The sequence below is a fragment of the Microtus oregoni genome, unplaced genomic scaffold, assembly GCF_018167655.1.
Source record: "Microtus oregoni isolate MIOR12 unplaced genomic scaffold, Mior012 000018F_ref0000195, whole genome shotgun sequence".
In the NCBI taxonomy this organism is placed as follows: Eukaryota; Metazoa; Chordata; class Mammalia; order Rodentia; family Cricetidae; genus Microtus; species Microtus oregoni.
Genome location: NW_024543077.1, coordinates 9,554,569 through 9,579,409, shown reverse-complemented (window position 1 = coordinate 9,579,409; position 24,841 = coordinate 9,554,569). Strand labels below are relative to the sequence as shown.

At 36.8% G+C, this 24,841-nt stretch overlaps 1 protein-coding gene across 2 annotated transcripts in view; it reads left to right on the top strand.

Annotated features, from left to right (window-relative positions):
* Positions 1-24,841, top strand: part of LOC121459077 (hepatocyte growth factor-like) — a 64,880-nt gene that overhangs the window by 23,047 nt on the left and 16,992 nt on the right. For both annotated transcript variants that reach the window (XM_041668587.1, XM_041668586.1), the window contains exons 6-10: positions 174-294; positions 1,668-1,786; positions 14,703-14,877; positions 18,509-18,636; positions 22,804-22,906. In XM_041668587.1, the coding sequence (XP_041524521.1) occupies positions 174-294; positions 1,668-1,786; positions 14,703-14,877; positions 18,509-18,636; positions 22,804-22,906 (646 nt within the window). The remainder of the gene's footprint in view (positions 1-173; positions 295-1,667; positions 1,787-14,702; positions 14,878-18,508; positions 18,637-22,803; positions 22,907-24,841) is intronic.

The window sequence follows — 24,841 nt, the reverse complement described above, 5'->3', positions numbered from 1 at the left end:
CATAGGTATTTTTTTATGTTGCTATTTATGGGCATAAGATCCCAATTTAAAATTAGGACAGAGTATATGGCTATTGAATTTTTAATAACTGATTAATTTACTGTTCTAAACAGAACAATGGTATTGGTCTTACTACCAGAAACAATTAACATAGCATATTTTAATTTTATTAGTTGAATGCATGACCTGCAATGGTGAAAGCTACCGGGGTCCTATGGATCACACCGAGTCAGGCAAGACCTGTCAGCGCTGGGATCATCAGACACCTCACCGGCACAAATTCTTGCCCGAAAGGTAACATCTCATCAGATCTTGCTCCCATAGCTTTCTGTTTACATACTGTTGTTTATTCTGTAACAAACCGCCATGAAAATCCTGTCTTTATTATAGCGCACAGCCAGGTAATGTGGTATTAGCTTTTCTACTCTGGCTTCTGCCACATTTGTTGGGGTCTGCAGGACGTAGTCCTGGCGTGATAAGATAGGTTCATGGTTAGACATTTGAGAACAGTAGCTACACATTCAGTTGAGTTGCTAAACTAAGGAAGGTTGTTGACCAAAACTGCCAGAAAGATGCAGAATGGAAGCAGTAGCAGAGCCTTCTCTTGTTTCCCATAGCAATAAACAAACAGATAAAAACAAAACAAAACAGAAACAGTACAATGTGGCTAATGAGATAATGATTACTTTGATAGACCCATCCTTTTGGCAGACAGTAGATTGCTAAGTACAACCAAATTTCCTCTAGCATCTTTAGATAATTAGGCCACATGTCTAGTACCTTAGCACAGTTCATGTCCATCGTGGAAAGGAAAGACAACACAAAACAATCCTCTGGCTGTTTGAGCCTCATGCACTTTAAAATGGCCAAAATGTCATGTGAAAATTTTGAGTTGAGAAAAAAAAGCAAAATGGAATTAATTTTATAATAAATGATTAAAAGGCAAATAGTTATTCTATCTCCACCTTTCTTTAGAAATTGGTGTAAATTGCCTTTTTAACTTTTCTCTATGTTTTTGTTTATTTTTTTCTCTTTACTCTTGTAAATGGAATGAAAACTCTATTTTTTTAAATGTGTGTCATTTCTTTTAAGTGAGACCAGAAAGGATATGGTAGCAATTAAATTCAAACCACCAGTGCAGGGTGCTGCTAATTTAAAGGGAGGAGGGATGTGGGGAAAGTGGTGTGATGGAGTTTGTCTCTTGCTCTGGTGGAGGGGAGGGCATGACCTAGCAAGGCTCCATTTCCAAAATTGAGCTGTCATTAGCAGCAGAGCTATTGAAACCGGACTTCGGTTTGAAGTTTAAGCCTGCCCTAGAAGAGAACCTGCTCCCTTAATGAACATTCTACACAAGGTCATGTTTGTGAAATTTGTCTTTAATTGGACTCTGTGGAAAAAGAGATGCAGTTGGCGATCCTAACTGGGGGACAGGTCCAAAATGGACCTACTTTAGTAACAAAGAGGGTGATGCTGGATCCTTAGTGGAATGATGTGTAAATGAAATCGGGCAGTTAGCAACTGGCAGACCCTATAAAGCAAAAGGTGGGAAACGCATCTTTTCCATGCTCTGGCTACCAGGCTAAGTGGAAAGCTATTCTGGGAATTGAGGGCTGTGGATGGTGTTTGCAGGCAGATTTACGTGACACTTTTCCTGGTGTGGTTTGCAGATATCCCGACAAGGGCTTTGATGATAATTATTGCCGCAATCCTGATGGCAAGCCGAGGCCATGGTGCTATACTCTTGACCCTGACACCCCTTGGGAATATTGTGCAATTAAAATGTGCGGTAAGTTAGGCTCAAATTTATTGCTTCCTTTCCCTTTAACAGATTGGACCTAAGCAGCAATTATTCGGAAGATAGGTCAGCAACTATTATACCTCGTATCTTGTTATGCGTGAGTTTTAATATTCTAAGACTGTTGTGCTGTTCTTCCCAATCTTTTCAATTTTCATATAAAATTGTTTTGAAAGTGATGCATGCATAAGGGTGCACATATAAACACGTTCATACATGTGATAGTAAATACTTGCAGTTTAATGCTACCGAGAAAATTTTTTTTTAAAGTCTAAAGAGAGAGAAAATGAACAGGGAATATACACATCACTCCGAAATTTGTATGGTTACAATCCCTTTCGAGTTTACACCTTTTCCTGTACGCTTTCTCTGCCTTGTCTCTCAGAGGAGTAGCTTGAGCTATTATCTGACAGCAAACCTCTCTTGGATAAAGGTAGACCCACAGTGGGGAAAGTAAGCCTCATTGAAGCTTCTCATGGTGTCTGTGACCTCGAGAGAGTGATTTCTTCCCTCTGGCTAGCCTCACACATGGCCTACATTTTCTTTCAATTTGCTATGTCCCTAAGTTCTGTTTCTAGATGCTCACACTGAACTAAATGCTCAGGGAAGAAGCTAAATCTCATGTCCTCTAACTTGTGATATCCCGTTAAATTTGTGCGCGTGGCGTCTCTTTTATATCTAATTTGGGCTTTTCCTCTTCTTTGAAGTTATGCTATGTAATAATAATTAGATAAAGACATGCTTTTCCATGTATAAAGTTCTTATTTTTGCAGCTGGAATCTAACATGCTTTAAGAGCATCACAACTGCATATATTTATGAAGATACAATAATGTTGTATATTGGCTTGAGAGTTATGTATTGATATGGAGATACATAAGGAGATGAGCTATATAAAGTGGTATAGCCACACCCAGAATAACACGAAATTATGAGGCCGTGGGTAGATATTTGGATGTTTCCCTGAACCAGGTTGATGAGGAATATCTTCTGAATATATCCTAAAACATTATTCAGGGTGTTGAACTGTCGGTCTCTTTCTTAGAGTCACCAGTAAGAGAAAGGGTTTGGGCAAGTCGGGGAGAAGGGACAGAGCATATGTAAATCTATCACAGCTTCTGGAAGCCTCTCAGCTGAGACACAGTGTTCCGGGGAGATTGAATCATCCACTTTGTCCTTTAAAATCTACGGTGATTCCTATGACAGTGCTGCTCTGTTGAGACTGGATTAGTTCCACCCACTGACTTATTTAATCATTTCCCCATCTTTTTAGATCAGGGAGATACAATACACCGATTGTTTCTCTTTTATTGTTGCTCTCCTAGGCAATATTAAAGCCTCCTCCTGAAATAGGGTTAGTAGACACACACATGAATGCTTGGCGAACTAACCCGTGAGTGTACACTCACACCATATGCACACACATTCACATGTATTCTCACATACACGATCACCTTTTGACTGTCATCTGTATACAGGGAAAGCGAAATGTTATTCTCTGTGGTTCTAAACAAAGTCACGAGAATGTTTTAAAAAGATGTTGGGAAAAGAAATAAAGAATGATACTTTTGTTATTATTCTTTCCTGGTTTTTGGGACAAGGGCACACATATCTAAGACCTCCTGAATTTGACCATAATGCATTCATTGCCTTGAGGTTTTAAAAACACTAGAAACACTAAAATAAGAGATATTTTGAAAATTTATTAGACATATTTATGGCATTTATCAACATGGATTATTAATAATTCCATAACTCTAGCTATCTCATAGACATATATGTACACCTAAATGCTTATGTTTGTGTATGTCCTACAATCACAGGAAATTTAGCAATTCAATTTTAATCTATGAATTTATTTCAGAGCAATATAGCGAGGTGAGAAATAAAAGATGCTCCCACAAAAGTATCTGAAATACAGGTTACCAAAAAATAGAGTATAAATCAGAGGAGCAGGCAGAGAGAAGACAAAATGGGGAGGGGAGGTGTGGATGACATTCAAGAGGTTGAATGTAAAGTACATCTGTCACACTGGGAGGACCTGAGGTGGGATGAAGGAAGAGCTAGTTTCCCAGGGTGTTGTATACATGATTATGTGAGAGGTGTTAATCTAAGGATGGGAAGTGCCAACTTTGGATGGGATTTACATAAATCCATTCTTCCGTGTGTTGTTGGGGAGTGTCCTTAGTGAGTGTGACAGAAAAGCCTTGGCTGTGAGGTCGTGTCAGCCGGGTGACAGTTTCTGTGGGGTATGGGTTTGCTGAGCAACTGCTACGTGCCACACACTTGACCAATTGCGAAGGATGGGAATGCGGCTGAGTTGGACAAAGTGATTGCACTGAAATTTCAGAGCTTTCGCATGAACTGCCAAAGCATAGCTAAACTCTCTCGATAGAGAAATTCATGACTTGCAGAGCCACAGTTTGAATGCTATTCTTTTTCTGATAAATGAACTCCAAGGTAGTTCCTAGCACTCTTTCCTAAGCCTTTGTTCTATGGTCAGTGTGTCTCTGGAAGTGCAGGACGGATGTTGCTCACTGTCTGCAAAAGTGTACCAGAGTGCTCTACCGAAGGATTCTGTCCTTCCTCACAAAGGAATATCTCCAGAAACATCAGAAGTCCACAAACATTTTAACGGTATAACGTTCGACAGTCCCAAGCCCGTGTGGTACCTGCATGGAATATTGGCTTTCTCATTTATGCTTTTTTTTTTGGGGGGGGGGACAAGCTCATATTTTGCATGTTTGTTTTGCATATTAGTCAGAAAGAGTGTTGGCTGAGATTGATGGTATCGGCCACATTAGTTGCTCATGAAACACCCTTGTGACTGATGTCCCCTAGAAAGCTTCACCAATTGTTTAAGTCAATTTACAAACTTGTCGGTCCGTGTTTGGGGAGGCTTCTGTCCCGCCTGACCCCACAATAAACACACAGAAACTGTTATTTTCAATAATGCTTGGCCAATAGCTTAAGCGTATTTCTGGATAACTCATATCTTTTCTTGTTTTTTTTTTTTGTTTGTTTTGTTTTTCATTTTTTTTTTTTTTTAGACAGGGCTTCTCTGTAGATTTGGGGTAACTCTTATATCTTAAATTAATTCATTTCTATTTATCTGTGTATCACACTGGCCACAAGGCTGTGACTTAACGGCAAGGTTCTGGTGGGCTCCTGGGCAGCTACATGTCTTCTTGTGGGCTCCTGGACAGCTACATGGCTTCTCCAGACTCAGCCTTCTTTTTACCATCATACAGTTTAGTTTTCCCATTTAGCTTTACTTTGTTAAACCACTGGCCGAAAGCAGCTTCTTTATTAACTCATGGCAATCAAACATATTCACAGCCTGCAGAGAAGAATCCCACATCAGGACTGAAAGCATTCTCTGCTCTGTCATTGGGGTCTTCAACATATCTCTGTGGGTTATGCGAGCAATGCTGACCATATTAGAAATTAAAAGCATGTCAGCTCGTTAGTAATGGTGAAAACATTGGCTAATAACACATGTAGTTTTAATAAGAAAATATGTAATTTTCAGAATTAAAGAAATCTGTGGCATTTTAGTCTTTTGCTCTTTCCTTCCTTCCTTTATGTCTTTTCTCTTTTTCTTTCTTTCTTTCTTTCTTTCTTCCTTTCTTTCTTTCTTTTTTTTTGCAAATTTCTTAATACCATCTTAAAAGAAGGCAACTAGGCATGTTGCATTTGCTGTGCCTTCAGCATTTTGGACACAAATGACCTTATAGTGTTACTATGGAGATAGTCTTGATTCTGCAGACCCCTGGGGTTCTCAGGAATGTCAAGTGTGCATGAAAACACTTTTTTTTGTTGTTGTTGAGTTAGATCCCTGACCGTTGCTTTGGTCTGTTGGAGTGCATGGACTGGAGCAAATACACCTGTTGCCTGCTCCAGTTGATCTCAATCTCTCAGCACCAGTAACTTAGCGACCTGAGGACTTCTGTCAGATCTTTCTCTTTGAATTTCTTTATTAACCCCTTAGAAGGGTCTGTTCTGGAATTGAAATTCTCATTGGCATGATTGCTGCAATTTTTTTAACATGTTCAGAATATAAAATCCTAAGATAATCCCATCACTGTGACTATCCTCCATATTTCCTAGTTGGTACTTTACCTAGGCTATTTGTGGAGTCTTCTGTGAATGTCCTCATTGGCCATTTTGTTTCATCACTATCCCCATTGTCCCCCAAAATATTATTTTTCATCATCAGTAATTGGATGAACAGTTTTATGAGAGCAGTTATCACTTCTTCACGGTTTTCCTCTTCCATTTTCTTTTTCACATTATAGAACTAATATGTTTGCAAAATTCTGGCGACATTCTCATCCTTAAGCTGTACCATAACACACACATACACATACAAACACACACAGAGACACACACAGACACATGGACACACAGACACACACACAGAATCAAAATACTTCAAAGGCTTTCTTTGATCCCGCATGAAGATAAAACGAAGCATCTTTTGCTCCTCTCCTACATTTTTGATGCTCTAAGTGACCCCATAGTCTGCCAGATTTCTCTCCAGGAGTCTTGCTTGCTGTCTCAGATACAATGTTTTTTTTTTTTATTTTTTCACCTTTTCCTTTTCTTTCTGATGTCTCATGTACTCTGAATTCCCTTGGCAGTTCCTTTCCACTAATGTTACTTCTGCCTTTCACAATCTCCTTCTTTCTTTTCTTGTCTAGATTACAGTCATAACTTCTATAAATTTTAACTTAGGTACCATAACCAATAGAAACACTTTCCTCCTCCCTCCTCCTCCAACTTCTTCTCCTCTTCCTTCTTTCCTCTTCCTCCTCTCTCCTTCTCCCTCCTCCTCTTTCTTCTTACCTATCCTCCTTCTTTATCTTTTTCCTTTTGAGACAGATGACATGATGTAGCTCTGGCTGTCCTAGAACTTACTGTATAGTTCCAGTTGGCTTAAACATAGAACATCCTTCTGCCTTTGCTTTCTACCTGCTGAGATCACAGTTGTGTACCACTATCATTTTTAAATTTATCCTTGATTAGGTCAAATATCATTTATTTATTTATGAATCAGGGGTTTACTATGTGGTCCTGGTTTGCTTGATATTCTCTATGTAGACCCAAGGGACCAGTTCACTGAGATCTGCCTGCCTCTGCCTCCTGAGTACTAGGGTTAAAGATATGTACCACAGTGCCCTTATCCTATCCTTGATTATATATTCATACCACCAAAACATTCCCTTTAATATCCTTAATTAGTTTGAATATTTCAAATTCTTTTTTTTTATTTTTAGTCTCTATGCAAAGATGTAGATTCCAGTTAAGCTGAGTATTTGGCTATTGCAGGAGTTTAATAAAAAGTTGTTAATGAATGAAGATTGATTCTTAGAGGCTTTGAATTTTTCACTTTTCTTTTATGTTTTTCTGATTTTTTTTCTGTGATTCTTGATTTCCACAAAAACAAGACCTAATGTGTTTTTACACAGTTTTGTACCATGTCCTTGGCTCACACATAGGCTTCAGGGTTTACTGGGCTATTGTGAATTTTTTACTGCCTATTGGCATAATAGATTTTCTTTTGGTGTTGTCTTATCTCATTTCTGTTAAACTCTTTCTTCTCTCCCTTCTTATTTTTTTACAATTTGTAGATAAATTGTATTTGATTGGGGACATTTTAGAAGTATGTGCTGCCCAGATATTCCATAGCTCAGGAATCTGTTTGTGGCATGAAAATGGACTAAATGTTACAATCCCAAAATTTAAATACTGTTGCCTTAAATCCCCACATGATTAGATTTTGGCATAAGTATTTTAGAAGGGATTTAACATTAAGTAGAGTTCTAAGAAAGAGCCAAAAGTTAGTGGAGATAATGGTTTATAACAATAGGAAGATAATACTCTCCCTATGTTCCTCCATCATTCGAGAACAAGGCAAGAAGCCAGCCATCTACCCACCCTCATTAGGAACCTGTGGAACAGAACCTTGTTCTTGAACTTCCCAGTCTCCAGAACTGTGAGAAAATAAGTTACCATTGCTTACACTACTGAGCCCTCGGCATTTTGTTGTTCCAAAGTAGCCATTGATAACAAATACAGAAAGCTTCCTTGTAGTAAAACTCAGTATGAGCCTCTTTAAAAGAGGGTATCATTATCTATAAAAGTTCAGTGTACTCAGATGCTGGGAACATATTTATGACAAACTGTCTTCCTTCTTAAAAAGAATACTGACTGTTTCACTGAATTTTATTGGGACGTTCAAGGCCAGAGCAGAGATTAATAGAAATAAAACTGTATTTATTATATTCTCAGTCAGGAAGAAAAAAATCATACGATCAATGCCCTTCTCAAGGGAAAAGTCTTTCACTTGGATGGCTTTTCCAAGTCATCTCCTAAGAAATAATACTATAGACTTGAAGATGTTTCATGAATGCCTTGTCTCCTGTGTATTTTGTACCAGAAGAGTCTTGGAGAAAGTCCAGAGAAATGTTTCAGTATGAATACTAGCTTCACATGGGGAGCAAACGTGCAAGCAATTTGAGGTTTGTACTTTGGAGGTCTTTACTACTTTCCCATGTCAACTTTAAAGCAAGAAGCTCTTTAAATTTACAGTGGGCTTGATCCTGCCCTCTGTGGTCCACGGAGTACAAGTACTGTTGACAGGAGAGTGGCTTTATATAGTGTACATAAGCCTCTGAGGACCATTGTGAGGTGAATTCTGTGTTTCATTGCCCCTCAGTAGCTATGGTTAAGAAGCTATGAGGGGGTATGAACTCCGGCAGATAATCAGGTGTTGTCCACTGGCATGTTAAGCGATTTAGTATTAACTATTGAAAAAATAATAGGAGTCTTGGGCCAGGGAGCAACATCGGGGGCAGTGGGTAAGAGTGATTACAAGTGTGAGGACCTGAGCCTGCATCCTTAGCATCCATGTGAGAGTAGGATACCGCTCTCTTTCTCTGGAATACCTGCTGTTCTCTTCTGATCTCTGCACACATGTATACACACACACACACACACACACACACACACACACATGCTCGAGAGTGCAGGTATCAGGCTTCTTAGCTCTCTTGGGAAATCTGACCTATTTTTGAAAAGGATTGTGACTTGGTGAAGGATTGTGTATGTAAGGGTTTGGCTGTCTGTATAGATAGAGCTTAGAAAGCCCTGGGTGTGGCTCTTTGAGACCCTTACACTCTAGTTCCTATTCACAAACATTTCTTTAAAAAATACAGTTTCTCTGCAAAGACCTGGAAAGATTTTCACAGAGGACATTAATGAAATTTATTTGTTTACTTACTTACTTATATAGTTCAGATAGTGCAAGCTATCTTTGATCTTATGAACCAACTTCTCTAGCCCGCCAAATACAGGATTACAGGTGTAGTCTACCATGGCCGGATTCATCTGTTTTTAGTGATCTGTTTCTACTTATGCCTATCTGGAAAAGATGTTTACCCTAAGAATTAGATAAATCAATCCTCTTTATCTAAACATATCTATTTAAACTTTCAAACTGCCTTCAAATGTTCTGGCAACCAGATCACCCTGAATTCAAAGCAGCAAAGTTAGTCGAATGTTCCAAGAAGCTCCCACTATATTTGATGGTTTTGTAACAAGGCAGCTGAAGTTTCAATAGTGAATGTTGTGTTCTTTAAAGTATTTCCAAACAGAGATGATGTGGGAGCCCCCTTTTGTGTCAATCACCAAGGACAAGCATTCCTCTTAGGCTAGGCAACAGAGGAACAGTTAAATATCTTCGAATCTGTGTCCAAATTCTGGCCACCACTGACACCCCTGGCAAAATATTTTATTTTGAGGAATTCTCCAAAGATTTCCTGGTATGCTCAGTGTGAACTTGCACAAATATTTGTGTGTGTGGTGATGATGTATTTTAAAAGTATGTTGTTTTACATCAAGTTGATCAGCTCCAGCAGATACTGGGTTGTGATGCTGTTCTTCCCTTTACTCTTGGTGCGGTCACTAGAGACACTTTGAACCTTCTTCAATCCGAGTCTCTTGTTGAAGGATTAAGTACAAAGGAATGCCTTTCCCAGTATTTGACAGCCCTTTCCAAATCAGTTATCTTGAAGCATTTGTTTCTCTTTTGCTTTAGGTTTTAGTGTTGATACAGTAGGGCAGCAGAAGGAACCTATTTTATTGTAGTTCAGAAATAAGTTATTTTATTTATATCATGGTTTAATGGTCTATGGGTAAATCATATATCATGTGTAATATCACTTATCAGCTAATATTTATTGAACAGCTTCAAAAGAGTCTCTTAATAAGTCTTATTGATGAAAATTACTTAGTGCTTGTACTAATACATCTTCATTCATCCAAATTATTTACTGTATGCACTGTAGAATTATGTCGTTCTTGATGGGATCATTTCTAGCAGCGGAATGTGAGATGTACTAATCCTGAATTCAGTATTGTTTATTTGTGGCTAAAACTATGATATATTTCCAATAAATTAAAATAAGGAAAAAAAACTAAGGTATTTAAGATCCTATAATGTTATAGATGCTCATTAAACTAATAGGTAAAAATGATGATCATTGCTTACTTATTTTTCACCTTTGGGAAGCTTAATGAAACATAATATTTATTGACACAATATTGATTTTTCAAATATTTCAATTAATTCAAACATTAATTTTTACATCTGGACATTTTATAATTTCAATTATTAAAATCTTTGTTTTCTGAACTAAATTAGAATATTTTATGCAATACAAACCCTCTGTTTGCGTATTTGTGGCATATGTATGTATGAGTATATGCACAAGTGCACGTATGTATGCAAATACATCTGCATCTGTGTGTGTGTTGTGGCGACCACAGTTTTAAAGCATGGTTCTCTCTCAGCTATTCTCCATTGTTAGTTGTTGAGACTAGGTCTCTGACTGGTAACCCAGGGACTTGGCTAGACTGTCTACCCAGGGATCTTCCTCAAACTGTGCTGGGTTACAGTACCCATGGGCAGACTCGGCTTTTATGTGGATGCTGCAGATTTGAATTCAAGAGCTCAAGTTTGTAAGCAAGGTATTTTAGTGGCTGAATCCTCATAACTTTGCCTTTATAGTAATATACTAATGTGTTTTGTTGTTATTTTTAGTGAATATTGCCTTTTGAACATCATTTTCCATCAAAATCTGTAAAAATATCCTCCTGAAGTGATAGGCATGGTGGTTTATGTCTGCAATCCCATTTAGGAGGCTGAAAAGAAAGCCATTCCTGTGTTAAAAAAAAACAAAATATCACACACAATAGTTATGATGAGAGTAATAATCATCATCATCCTAATAATGACATAAACCAATGCAGTAGTTAGAAATGTGAATGGAAGCTGAGATGAACAGTCAGCTTAACAGTTCAAGGGATGAGCATCTTATAATTACATTTAAAAGTGGAATGTTATTCCATCAACTCCTGTTGGAAATCTCTTCAGCTGTGATAAAGTCAACTCTAGCAACACAGGCTTCTCAACTTGACTCTGACATTACAGTGGGTAAACATTAGTGAAATATGTTCCTAATGTCATTAGACAATTGATTTTCCTTGTTTTAATTAGTTTTTTCTTGCAATACGTTTTAGACCTATTCTTCCTCGCTGCAAACTCCTCTGTGACTTCTTGCTTTTCTATTCATCCAACTTCAGGTTCTTTTTCTCTTTGATTTTATTAGAGTCACTATTTTTGTAGTGTAGGTTTTCCTGAAATTTAAAAAATGTGCTCACTCATTGAGATTATTTATTTTCTGTTGGTATTTTAAATTTATTTTCTCCTCAAGTTTTTCTGATAATTATGTTATTGCTCACAACCACCCATTGCTTCTGCCAGAGACTGATTTTCTAATAAGTTACAGTCTTCTTTACTTATCTTAATAATCTTCTCACTAAGCCCATTTCAACTCATCTTTGAACTGAAATCTCTATGTAGTATTTCAGATTACAGCTCTCACAGTTCTTAAATTTAATATTTAAGGTCATATTGAAAATGAATAGGGAGCTGAGGCAGAATGTCCTGCTTCTAGATATCCCTCTGACATCTTTTTCCTGTCTAAAAGAAGCTTCACACAGTAGAGAAAACAGTCTTCAGAACCTAGTAATATATTAAGGTATCACATTATCAGGTAATGGCCAAATTCCCAGTTATGTCTGTCTACGTTATCCTTTCATTTTTCCTTCTTTGGTTAGTGTCTGTCGAAACAGCAAATTCATTTCTTTGAAATCAAGTTTGAGCTGTTTTCTCAGGGAAAGTATCAGTCCTCGTGTACTCAGTGTAACACTGACTGATGTCCAGGGAGACTGAGCTGTGGTGCACAGGAGCAACATAGCAAGGACAGTGCTGGTCACCAGTAGACAGGAAACCCACAAGTACGGAGGGCAGTAAAGAGCTAAAGTGATTAAGACAGGCAACCTAACCCCGAAAAGACCAAAAGAAGTGTGCTTTCTTACTAGCATCCCCAACTGTGAACTCCATTCCATCTTTAGGATTCACGCTCTGATTGCTGTCACCAGGTTGGTGTAAGAACTTGTTCCTAAGAGCTGAGTATCTTTGTCTCTTTTATGTTTCTATGACAGAGGGGATCACTCAGCTTAGGGTTCAAGGCTGAGTCACAGCACATGGTAAAGCATTGACATTGCATTGAACATCTTGGAAGGCAGAAGAACAAGTAGACATAGAAGGAGAAGAACAAACACAAAGAGGTGTTGCTTTATTGAGACACCTTCTGTAGAATGAACCCAGTCTTTTAAGGAAGTGTGGATGTCTCTTGATGACTTGATTGCTCTAAAAGTCCCCAATTCCCAAAACTAATACAATCAATGGCAACCAGATTTCAACAATCCAGAGGAAATGGCCATAGCCAAACCATAGCAATGGAGGAAAATATTGATTCTTCAAGATATGTTTTTGTCCTTGTTCCTATCATAGAATAGTAAGATGTGCAATGTATTAGTACAAGGTCTGCTTATCTTAGAGTTGTTTTCCTTCCAAGACATCCCACATTAAGTCTCCTCCAATTACTTGATTCTACATTATCTAACTTGATAGAACTCACTTTGATGAAATATAGTTACGAGGGACTATGAAATCCATTCTTATTTTGCAAAACGTTTTAGTTAATATCAAAATCAAGTCTTGAGTTCTCAGTACAAACTTCTATCCAAGTCATTTAATAGAACGATAGTTTTTTTATTATTTATGAAGTTGTCATCTATCCTTTATCTATTCATCCATCTACGTATCATCTCCCTATCTATCACTAGTAACACTGTTATTTTATATAATGCTATCAAATAGACATATAGAGATCAATCACCAAACATTTTTATCTTCATTTCTTTTTTAAATTAGGGTATTTCTGAACTGCAGTTCTATTTCCTAAAGGAGATACAAGAAATATTGATTGCTGTAAAGGAATTAGAGCAAAGTTATTATTTTGATAAGTTTGAAGAGAAATTAGGGGAAACCCATTGTTTCAGCTTCTTTTCCTGTTGCTGTGAGAGCAGACCCCGACAAAAGCAGCCTAACGGAGAAAGTTTATTCTGACTCACGGTTTAAAGTCACAGTCCACGTGGGGGGATGTTAAGGTGACAAAGCTCGATGTGCTGGCTCATGTCACGTCTGCGTCAGAAAGCAGGAAGCAGGATGAGGGTTCCTTGGTCCCTTCTCTGCCGTCCAGTAGCCCACTCAGAACTGTGCCACTCATGTGGGGGGTGGTTTCCCACTTCGATTAAAATAATCATGGCCACAGGTATGCTCTGAAGCCCACCACCCACACATTCTAGATTTTTGTCCAGGAGAAGTGATCTTTTGTGTAACTGTTTTTTATCACTGTTTGTATTTACAAAGCTTTATAGATCAATGATAAACTTACATGGACATATCTCAGAGAACTTAATGAAGTGAAGCATCTGTCTACATGTAAAAGAGAAATAAACTTAGAAAAGAAATTGTTTTTATCATCTTATACTGTTGCATATAGACAGCATAGATAGACCATTCTGTATTTGTAGAGGGGACCCATTTAGTTCTAGAATGTAAAGCCACAGAGAAATTTACTTCAATCTGAACAGTCTGATATGGTTCCAAACTTGGCTCTTATCCAGAGATAGCCGCATGATCATCTGTCGTAAAGATACCTGGGGTGTTTACTTCTGATTGTAACAAACCAATCAAAGCTTTACGCATTTTCCTTGGTGCTTTGTTTTGAGGAAGGTTGTGAGCATGGTCCAGGCTGGTCTCAAACCTCCGTCTTCCCCTCAGTCTTCTGAGTGCCCAGATCCTTGTGTACACCCTCACACTCAACTCCTAAAATGCCCCCAGTTATACTTGGTGGATAGTACATTCAACACGGAAAGAATGACTCTTATTTGTGGTAAAATAAATTTCATGATTCTCTTTACACAGTAAGAGCATCATGGACACACACACACACACACACACACACACACACACACACAATGATGTGTGATAGTTGGAAAACTGAGTTTTGTAAATCCCCAAAATTCAGTTGAAAAGAATACTGTATTAACTTCCGTGTTTACCATATAAAAGAAAGTTGATGATGATGAAATTGTTGAGTTTTTGTGTATTGAAGAAACTTGACTGTCGGAATGATGCTAGTCATTTCAGAAGGAACTGATTTCAGCATGTATATTACAGAGATATATGGAAGTCGATATCTTTTTGGTACTCTTCATGAAAAAAATTAAGTTAGGGTTGAAATGTAAGAAAAATTGGAAAGGAAATAGTAATATGTTAAGTTGATTTCTGACTCCATTTAATTTTCAACTAAACTTTAGAATGATAAAAAAAAAATCCCTAGTACCACAATGCAGTGGGCAGTGACAAGGGTGATGGGCATGATGAAAGAAAGGTTTTCTTTAAGCTCAAGTGTTTTTTGCACCAACAGCTCACAGTTCTGTGAATGATACTGCTGTCCCTATGGAAACAACGGAATGTGTCCAAGGCCAAGGAGAAGGTTACAGGGGAACCACCAATACCATTTGGAATGGAATTCCCTGCCAGCGCTGGGATTCTCAGTACCCTCACCAGCATGATGTAACCCCCGAGAACTTCAAGTGCAAGTGAGTCATTTTTGGAAATGCTGCAAACTTCAGTGGTTCCCAGGGAAATGGGGCAGATGGGGTCTGCTCATGTTTGTATTAGCAGCCCTCATAATTTGATGGCCTAGGTCTACTTAAGAGAAAAATGGGGGCTATTCTTTTCAGGCTTCAATTAAACAGGGGGCGGGGGAGAATCTCATATGGCCCCTTCCTAGACAGAGAAACTAACAGTCCATGACTGCTGAGGGGATAATTAACCTTATACATGGATGAGCCCCTGACCCCTGACTGAGTACCCAATACAAAATGGTTAGCCCTGAAACCAGGTGCACACAAACAATCAAAATGGATTAAGCAGTTCATATTTATATTTGCCCATATTTAACAATAATAGTAAAAGAAAAAGAGGCCATTGATTTGAGTGTTGGGAGGTGACATGGGAGGGATTGGAGAGAGAGCACAGAAGAGTATCTGGAAAGATGGGTAGATGAGAAGTGATATAATTATATTTTAATTTAAAATGTCAGAATAAGTAAATATATAATATAAATTAAGAATAATACTAGCTATTAAGCATATGAAAACACCAGGTTACCTTTTTATTTAAGAAAAGGATGGTTATTGAAATTTGGCTTCTAAACTGCTTACTTGAAACTGAACCATCAAGAGTTAAATTCTATATCTTACAGGAACTTAAATTTTCCTTTCTTAATTAACTTATTTGACTAAAGTAACCTGGCATAAATACCTCTCCAGAGTCTGGGCCACTATAATGTTACTAAAATGTGACACAATATTTGAACGCTCACAATATTGGTTTCCTATTTACCCTTTCCAGTCTAGCAGAAACAGGAATATTGCTTAGATGTCTCTGCTTCTGTTAAACAGGATTTGCTCCCATACATATAATATTGTAACTGAGCTACGCTATTTATGATGAGTACACATGAATTATATAGTAATCAATTCACTACAGGAATTGTAAATAACTCCTCGATTAAACACATCAAAATATAGAGGCAATTTGGGCAGCTCTCTATATTTGCTTGGATCTATTCTAGGCTAAGCTGGCAATTTTGGGGGCTGGTTCTAAAACTAGGCCCCTGAAGGCTTTTGCAATTTTAGATTCACTTAATTATCTTGCTTTGAATCAAAAGTGCAAAATAATTTAACTGAGTAGTTATGTATTTAGTATTGTGAACTTATGTGAATTAAATGTAAAATGTTTCATATATAAATACTTTATATATATAAAGTTTAAAATGTAATGATATTTATGATATTTTAAAGGAAAAAATTATTCATGTTTTCCAGTGATGAATTTGATTATTGTAGGAGTTTGGAAATGGGTTGATCCCTTCCCATGGTGTGACTAGACACTGGTCATCTTCTCTGACACGTTATTGAGTTTTGTCAACAAGAAAATGGCCCACAGAATCTACTATCCAGGGCTCATAGGGGATCGCAGAGACTAATCCAACAATCAGGGACCCTGTATGGGTCTGACTAGGACTGTTGGAGGAGGGGGGCCTCTTGTTCTTCCCAGCCACCCAACTAGCTTATACCAAAAATAATCACACAGAAACTGTATTATTTAAATTACTGCTTGGTCTATTAGCTCTAGCTTCTTACTGGCTAACTCTTATATTAATTTAACCCATTTCTATTAATCTGTATATCACCACATGGCAGTGCCTTACTGGCAAAGCTTCGGCATGTCTGAATCAGGCAGTGGCCCCATGGTGTCTCTCTGACTCTGCCCTTCTTCCTCCCAGTAACTTGTTCAGTTTACCTGCCTACCTACGTTCTGCCCTATAAACAGGCCAAGGCAGTTTCTTTATTCATTAACCAAGAAAAGCAACACACAGACAGAAGGACCTCCCACATCATAGGACCTCTGCGAATATGTTACAATTGTGTCCGTTGGTATTGTGGAACTCCTAACAGTGGGAGTTTGGGCTCTCTCTGACTCTTTTGCAAATTTTTGTTGCTCTTTTCTTCCTACTCAGTTGCCTCATCCAACTTTAAAATGAGGTGATGTGCCTACTCTTATTGCAACTTGTTATATCATGCTTTGTTGCTATCCCTGGGAAACCTGCCCTTTCTGAAAGAAAAGAAGGAGGAATAGGTCTGGGGAAGAAGGGAGACAGGAGGAGGGACTGGCAGGAAAGAAGGAGGGTAAAATGCAGTTTATGTAATATATGAATGAAAAGAAATAAAAAGAAAATAGTATAGTGGGAAGAGGTAATGAAGAAATGATGTAATTATATTTTTATTAAATTTAAAATATATAGTAAGAAATGAGTTTCTGTCAAGATTGAGTTTGACAAGATAGATTTATGTAGACAGAAGTTTCTGTTTTACCCAGTCCCTCAGCCATTCACTCCCAAATAAACAAATAGAAGCTTATATTAATTATAAATGGTTTGGTCTATTACTCAGGCTTATTACTAACCACAACTCTTACAACTTAAATTAACCCACAATTCTTGTCTATTTTGAGTCATGTGGCTTGGTAGCTTTTCTCAGTAAGGCATTCTCATCTTGCTTCCTATGCATCTGGCTGTCAACTGCATCTCTGCCTTTCCTCTTTCCAGAATTCCCCTAGTCTGATCACCCTACCTATATTTCTGCTTGGCAACTGATCAATCAGCATTTTTTAAGCCAATATGAGTGACAAATCTTTCCAGTGTACAAGAGCATTATCGTGCAACAGATTTACTCATTAGTTTTCTGACTAAATGCAAGCTTATGCCTCACAACTTTGTCTGTTTCTTGGATTTCATTTGGATATTAATGAGATTGAAAAACTCTTAATTGTGCTGACATAATTACAATTCTTTCTAGAAGATTGTACATGCATGCATCCATGTTTTGTTCACTATAAACCTTATCAAAAGAAATAAAAACATGGATGGTGATTTTATGCTTGTAGGGTAACTGCAAACAGCGCCACAATAAGCAGATAAAAATACCGGTAATATAAGTTGAAATCTAAAGAACTTTAATAGATATCTTAGGCTAGGGGACTCTACTTTTCTAATTAAAACAATGATGAAAGATATACATGACCTACATGGACAACTTACTCTACTGTTAGGTACATGCATTATAATTGAGTCTTAATTGCTTAGCTATACCTATAAAGATAATAAATAACCTCTCTAAACTGAGAAAAACTTTTTGATTAGAGGAAATCTACACACCAAACTACATGTATCAAATAAATACATAAATCAAGGCGGACAAAAGAAGCCATTTGATTTTATTAAAACTTTGCATAGTTTCAAATTCCATTTTAAATGAGAAGCAGCTATTAGTAAGTTTTCTTCTACAAAGAGAATGATGAGTTTCCCCATCATTAATAAATTTGTTATAGATATTAAACATATATAGTGGGAGTCAACTTTGCTACTCAGTGAAGATAACTAAGAGCTGCTGTCTCTCTCTCTAGTCTCTCAGGCAGCTGCATGCATGAAGAACCCCGAGGTTTGGAGAACAGTGTTTATTTAACAGCCCTAGTGTGTGGTGGATAGAGAGTTCCAAGTTATTATCACTGTTCTAATCAAGCCAGGCATACATCTGGGATCCGGGAAATGTAGTGGTGAGAACTCTGTGAGACGACTTACCTTAACGTGTTTCCTCTCCACAGGGACCTTAGAGAAAATTATTGCCGCAATCCAGATGGGGCTGAATCACCGTGGTGTTTTACCACTGACCCAAACATCCGAGTTGGCTACTGCTTGCAAATTCCCAAGTGTGATGTGTCAAGTGGACAAGGTAATAGCTGACATTTTGTAGTAGAGGCATGATTAAAACCAGGGGAAATGCCTAGAAGGGCACGCATTCAGTTTCTTGTTGAACTGCTCTTGAGGCTCGCAAGAAAGATGGTTGAACAGGAATGGTGTGTTTTATATATCCATTTCTTCACTAATTCCTTCAATATTTATTTACTCATGTATTTAGTTAGCTGTTATTTAAGGGATTATGTGGTTATTACGGAATTATAAAATCAGTGCCAGTACACAAAACTGAATATCTGGCTCCGGAGAACTGCTTTCTAGTAGGCAGAAGCGTGAAATGCTACTGGGTTATTATGTAAGTTTGTGCCTAGATGCCGGAGAGAAAATGAGCTGCAAGTGAGAGGTGAGGGTGTTGATCTCTTATGTTTCCAAGGTTTGGGTGGCTCTTCTGTGTAAAGGATAGGGGAATTTAAGGACGATTAGGAGGACAGAGAGCTATGCCTCCCATCCGTACATGAAAAGAACATTCTAGGAAACTGTAAATGCAAGTAGTTCAAAAGTTTAATAGGAAATCCATTCTGTCACTCTGGCTGTGGCCTAATGAGGAGACGGGCCAGCAAATGAGATTCTAAAGACAATAGGGTAAATGGCATTGGCCCTGCAGGATCTCTCAAGACTGATAAAGGAGGCTGAGAAGTTAGGCAATCTGAGCGGAGCTTCAGCTGGATCGCACCGGATGCCTTATGGAAAGAGAATTTCCAGAGTTTCAGATAGGCAGGCCAAGGAAACAGTGTCTCAGTAGATCCTGCACAAGGAAGTGCCTGGGACCTGGGTCTTAGCGAAGATGACCTCATTACATGGTGTAAGGAAAATGTCTTTGACTGGGAATCGTAGGTACCTTAAGACAGCTGTTTGAGGGCGCAGTAGTAGACGGATCGAACTTCACTCTGTGTAAATAACTGGTCACTAGTGAATAATGATGTACTCTTTACACGTGTTGGTGTACAATAAATTGAAAATTATATTCTTAATGATCATATTCTAGTTCATGTAAACTTAAAAGTCATGGCCGTTGTCATGAAAAGTCCAAGCCTACCTCCAGCTCCATTTCTTCAGCTCATTGCCCCTATGTACTTTTGTTCTTCAACATTTCCTCCAGGGTCAGTGTTCAGGAGCTGCTCTGACCACAGTCTGTAGGCGGAGAGAGGGAGGGGCTCCTTTCCATCCATTTCACCATTTGCCATGCTTAAAGGTCAGCTGGAAATAAAGTTAAAGCTAATAATTAAGGGACATTAGCTATCAGCTGAGTCTTCAGCCTCCCTGTCTCATTCACTGAGACAGTTCGTGAAATCCTGGTAGGAGAAGAAGGACACAGACAGCTGTTTGGAGAACTTCTGGTGCATTTTGAGATGTTCTCACACATATGGCCATCTACAGAAGAATTAGGGAACAGAATATATGGATATTTTATTTGATGATTAAATAGATAATAGTACTTATCTAATGAATATATTTAATAAAGATCAAAAGTTTACTATGAACAAAGAAATTTGCTCAAATTATTCAACTAGTACAAGTGAGCTTGAATTAGACTCTCCTGACAACCCTTATACTTTCCCATCTTTTCTCTCCTTAATTATTTAAAAACTTATTATTTATTAATATATTTACCTAATACAAGAGTCTGTTAGACTTGGTCAGCAACATGCTATGAGGAAAGCACACAGCTACTACTCAGGAAATATTGTCAGCCAATTCATCATTCAATTGCTACATCAGAAGCTATGCCTATTATCTATCTATCTATCTATCTATCATCTATCTATCTATCATCTATATATCATCTATCTATCTATCTATCTATCTATCTATCATCTATCTATCTATCATCTATCTATCTATCTATATCTATCATCTATCTATTATCTATCTATCATCTATTCTTTTGTATCTATAACCTATCATATATCATCTACTGATTATTACAAGTCTACATTCTATAATCTTAACATAAATCTTTATTACATGCCACTATATATTGCAAATTCCTTTCTCTTTCTTTACATACACGTATATGCGCACACATGTACAGCAATCTATATATATGCATATACTCATATAAACTGATGTTACTCTTGTCCTTTTGGGTAATAACAAGTATATGTTTTATCTATAGATGAGTAAGTTGGAAACATTTTCCGGTTGGACAATAACAGAAAGTAAAAAAATATATATAATTCCTTTAATATCTTGTTGCAACAGTATCTGCTAGGTTATGAAGATAGAGTTTTATATATTTAATCATCAGAATATATAATATATAATATTCGATACTAAAAGAGTTGAGATGAATGAAACCAAAAGAAAGAAAATTATTATAGTAAAAGCATACAAAAATACACCTCAGAAAGATATAGACTCAATGAATAAATTGAAAGATTTAAAAATTAACAAAAGCTAGTTTCAGAACAGCTACTGTTACAGAGAAAGCCTGTCTTTAAAAAAATTTTAAAAATTCGCCAACAGTCTGCTATCCAATTAGGAAGAAGAAGAAAAGTTAACAAAATAGCATTTGCCTAAGGAGAGAAGTGGCTACCAGAACAGGCAATTGGGAAGCACAAATAGTTAAATTTTTGTGGAAATTCTCTCCATCATCTCTTGGAGAAAGAAGTGTGATGTGGAAGACCAGACCACTTCTCATCTGAGACAGTTTCACACAATCCTAGATAGATAGAAATAGAGACTCAGTATACAAAAAGAATTTTCAGTCAATAAATAATAAAGTAATTAATTTTGATGTATTTCTTTGGTATTTATGTATTTTGTTACTTATTAAAGATAACACGTACATAGTAATTATATACAAATGATTGTTCATAGAAAACTCTAATCCTGACTGAATGCTTGATACTGCAGTTACCCAACCACGTCAGTGTTTCTCAGAGTCAGTGTACATTCATTTTTCAGTCTCCAATGTTGAGAAGACCTTCACATTAATAGTTAGCACAAAAGACAGAAGTATGTTTAAAGCTGCTTCAGAAAATTCACGAATGCTATTCTAATATGAAGACAAAACTCACTTAACTTCTTTATGAAATTCAAGTTTGTAACTCAAAGCCCAATTTTAAAAAAATAAGCATTTAAATGCAAAGACACTAATTTCTACTTACATGCTGAGTAATGATGACAGGAAAGCATTTGAGCATCAAAAGGAATGGGGGATATAAATACACACACATATACATACATATCATCATGTAATGTGCATATAACTCACATGTATATATGTATGAGAAATATATGTTGTGTATATATGTGTGAGATATATGTATATATTCCTTTGAATATAAATGGAATGTACAAGTCTCTATGCATACCACTAATTCTATTAATAATAAGTAGAAGAGGCAGATGGAGAGAAGAATTACTAAGAATAGAAAAATAACCATTCTATGAGCAACACATTAAACCTGACTCACGAAAACCCATCATCATATGCCTCAGTGTTTGGGGAAATTTTGTTTGGAAATGGGATGGTTACTCAGTTTAAAGCCTGGCAGATGTAGGATCTGCTGTTACTGTTTCGTGCAAAGAGAAGTTTTTCCTTTCCATCACTTAACCAAGTGACCAGCTACATCAGCAGTGATGCGCCAAACTGAAGTCACGTGCTGAGGATGTCACACTCGGAAGAGCACAGGCTATCGCCTGGACACTATTCCTGTCTTCTTTAACTTGCTCTCATAGTGATTGAGACTGAAACCATTTGTGCAACAGCTGTCCTGGGTGACTCAGGATGTCAACATCACGAGAAACCCAAATCTAAACACAAGTAACTCACTGGAGTAGAATTTTATTGTGTTATTTTTGTACAAATGTTTGTATGCAATTTTCTGCACAATGAAACATTTCTAAAGAAAATTCTGGGAATTCCAAAGATACTTAAAACTTTTTATTTCTTTGGTGTAATAAGGAGCCTTCTTTTGAATTTTTTATGTGAGAGGTGTTATTATTTGGGGTGTTCAAATTGATATGGGCATTTACAATTTTGGAATCAAAACTAGAGATATTTTATTCTGGAATATTTCTCATTAATTTCCATAGATGTTAGCTTGTGTTTTTATTATTGTGTTGATTTTGATGGATTAACGTGCTTACAAAGTGTGAATGTTTTGAAAGTATTAAGTCCTGTGTATTTTATGCCTAGATTGTTATCGCGGCAATGGGAAAAATTACATGGGCAACTTATCCAAAACAAGGTCTGGACTTACATGCTCAATGTGGGACAAGAATATGGAGGATTTACACCGGTACATAGACTTCTTTCTTCCTACTTACAAAATTTGATGATAGTAGTAATTATGTATATTCAAATATATACACAGTTATTTCTCTCTATTCTTAATAGAGGGAGCCAATATAAACAACAGATGGATTTTGTCTATATGACCCATACCCTTGTTCTTTGTCTATAGAAAACTTTTAAATATGTAATCTAACTAGTATGTATTTGTTGAACACTTAATATTGTATTTGGAATATAACAGATACTATGGGGGAAAAGAAAATGTAGATATGTAGTTCAATCCCAAATTTCATGGAGGATCTAGTCATATTGACAAAAGAATTACATAACTCAACAAGAGAGTATAGTTGGCAGGTCAAGAGTGATAGTGCTAGTCAAATTAAGATTAATAGTGGTTTGTGACATAAATGTATAAGTGATTTTATATGCATATTTATATTAAATATTCACTTTAAGAGAATTTATAGAGACAGATTTTCCATAGTAGCTATAGTGTATAAAACTTTAAAGTCACCACAGAAATACTCTTGTAACTTAAGAAAATATTTATATTTTTGAAGAACTGTATATACTTATGATGGATATTTTATTAAAGATGGTAGTATCCACGTGGAACTAGAAACAGTATTAGCACTTGTGAAACCATAAAGAAAACTTGAACATAGCTGTTGCTTAAAACAGATTGTTAGTAAATTCCTCAGACTATATACACCAGAATAAAAAAATTACAATATTTTATTAAATGCTTGTCACATAGCTTCTTACATCATTTTCTGGTATTTTATCATCATATTATTATATGAAAGATATTTCTATGTGTGTGTAAGAAACCAAGCGCTCAGAGAAATTGAATCACATTAATTCAGGTTGTATTTTAAATGTAAAATTCTTTTCTAAATTGGATGCTACCATGGTTTATATTTTTTTAAATTAATTGACTTCAAAAGTAAGTAGGAATAGGATATCTATGTTTTAGTCAGCATGCCCTTATGTAATCCAAGCTGTTTTTAGAGTCAAAACTTATAAGAGCACAGGTGTGCACCAATACATCTGTTGCTAACCATTCTTAATTCACTGACGCTAGCTTTGATGGAGGGGGGGTGCAATTAAAAGTCACTTCAAGACATTGTGAAGGAAACTGGGCAATTACTGAGTTTCACAGTAGCATTCTGTTTTAAGAATGAACTACTCAAAGATGAGGTAGACAATAATGGTTGGCTCTCAGAACAGCATTTGGTTACAACACCACCTCTGCTATTCATAAGTCACGTGGTTTACAATAATTAATTTTCTCTTGGATTCTTGGTGTCTCCACACATTAGTACAGCATTGTCTTAGAGCTTCCCTTGCAATGTTCATTCGGTGGTATATATAAATAACACCACAGTCAAGCATATGGGAAGTGCACTGTTCTCTGATTAGTCTAGAAAGTGCTCCAAGTTTCTGTGTGCATGAGCGTGCCATTTGTATTTTAAATCGTGTTTACTTATACTTAAAAATAGTAGTAATTAATAACAGAAAACATTTATCTACAGTTTTTAATGACTTGATCAGAAGTCACTGTGTAGGACTTGGTTTAATTAATATTTCTGAGGCAAATGAAAACACAAGCTTAAACTTATAAAAATGACCATAGTTCTTATAGAACAGCACCTTTTTTATTTCAAAAAGTTCATCTATAAGTTGGAAAATTTTGTTACTTAGCTTTTTGCCAGAAAACCCTAACTTACTAGTATTAGGCCAAGGAAAATTTAGAATTAAGCTGGCAATTTATGAAAACTTTTCTCATTCATTGTGACAATTCTGTTGCTTCCACGTGTGGAAGATGAAGAGCATTTTACAGTAACTTGTATGTTCTATGTATTTTACAATTTAATCTTCAGTATCTACCTGCTTTGCTTTTAGATAGTGCTTCTCTAATTTTATGCATGAAGCTGTT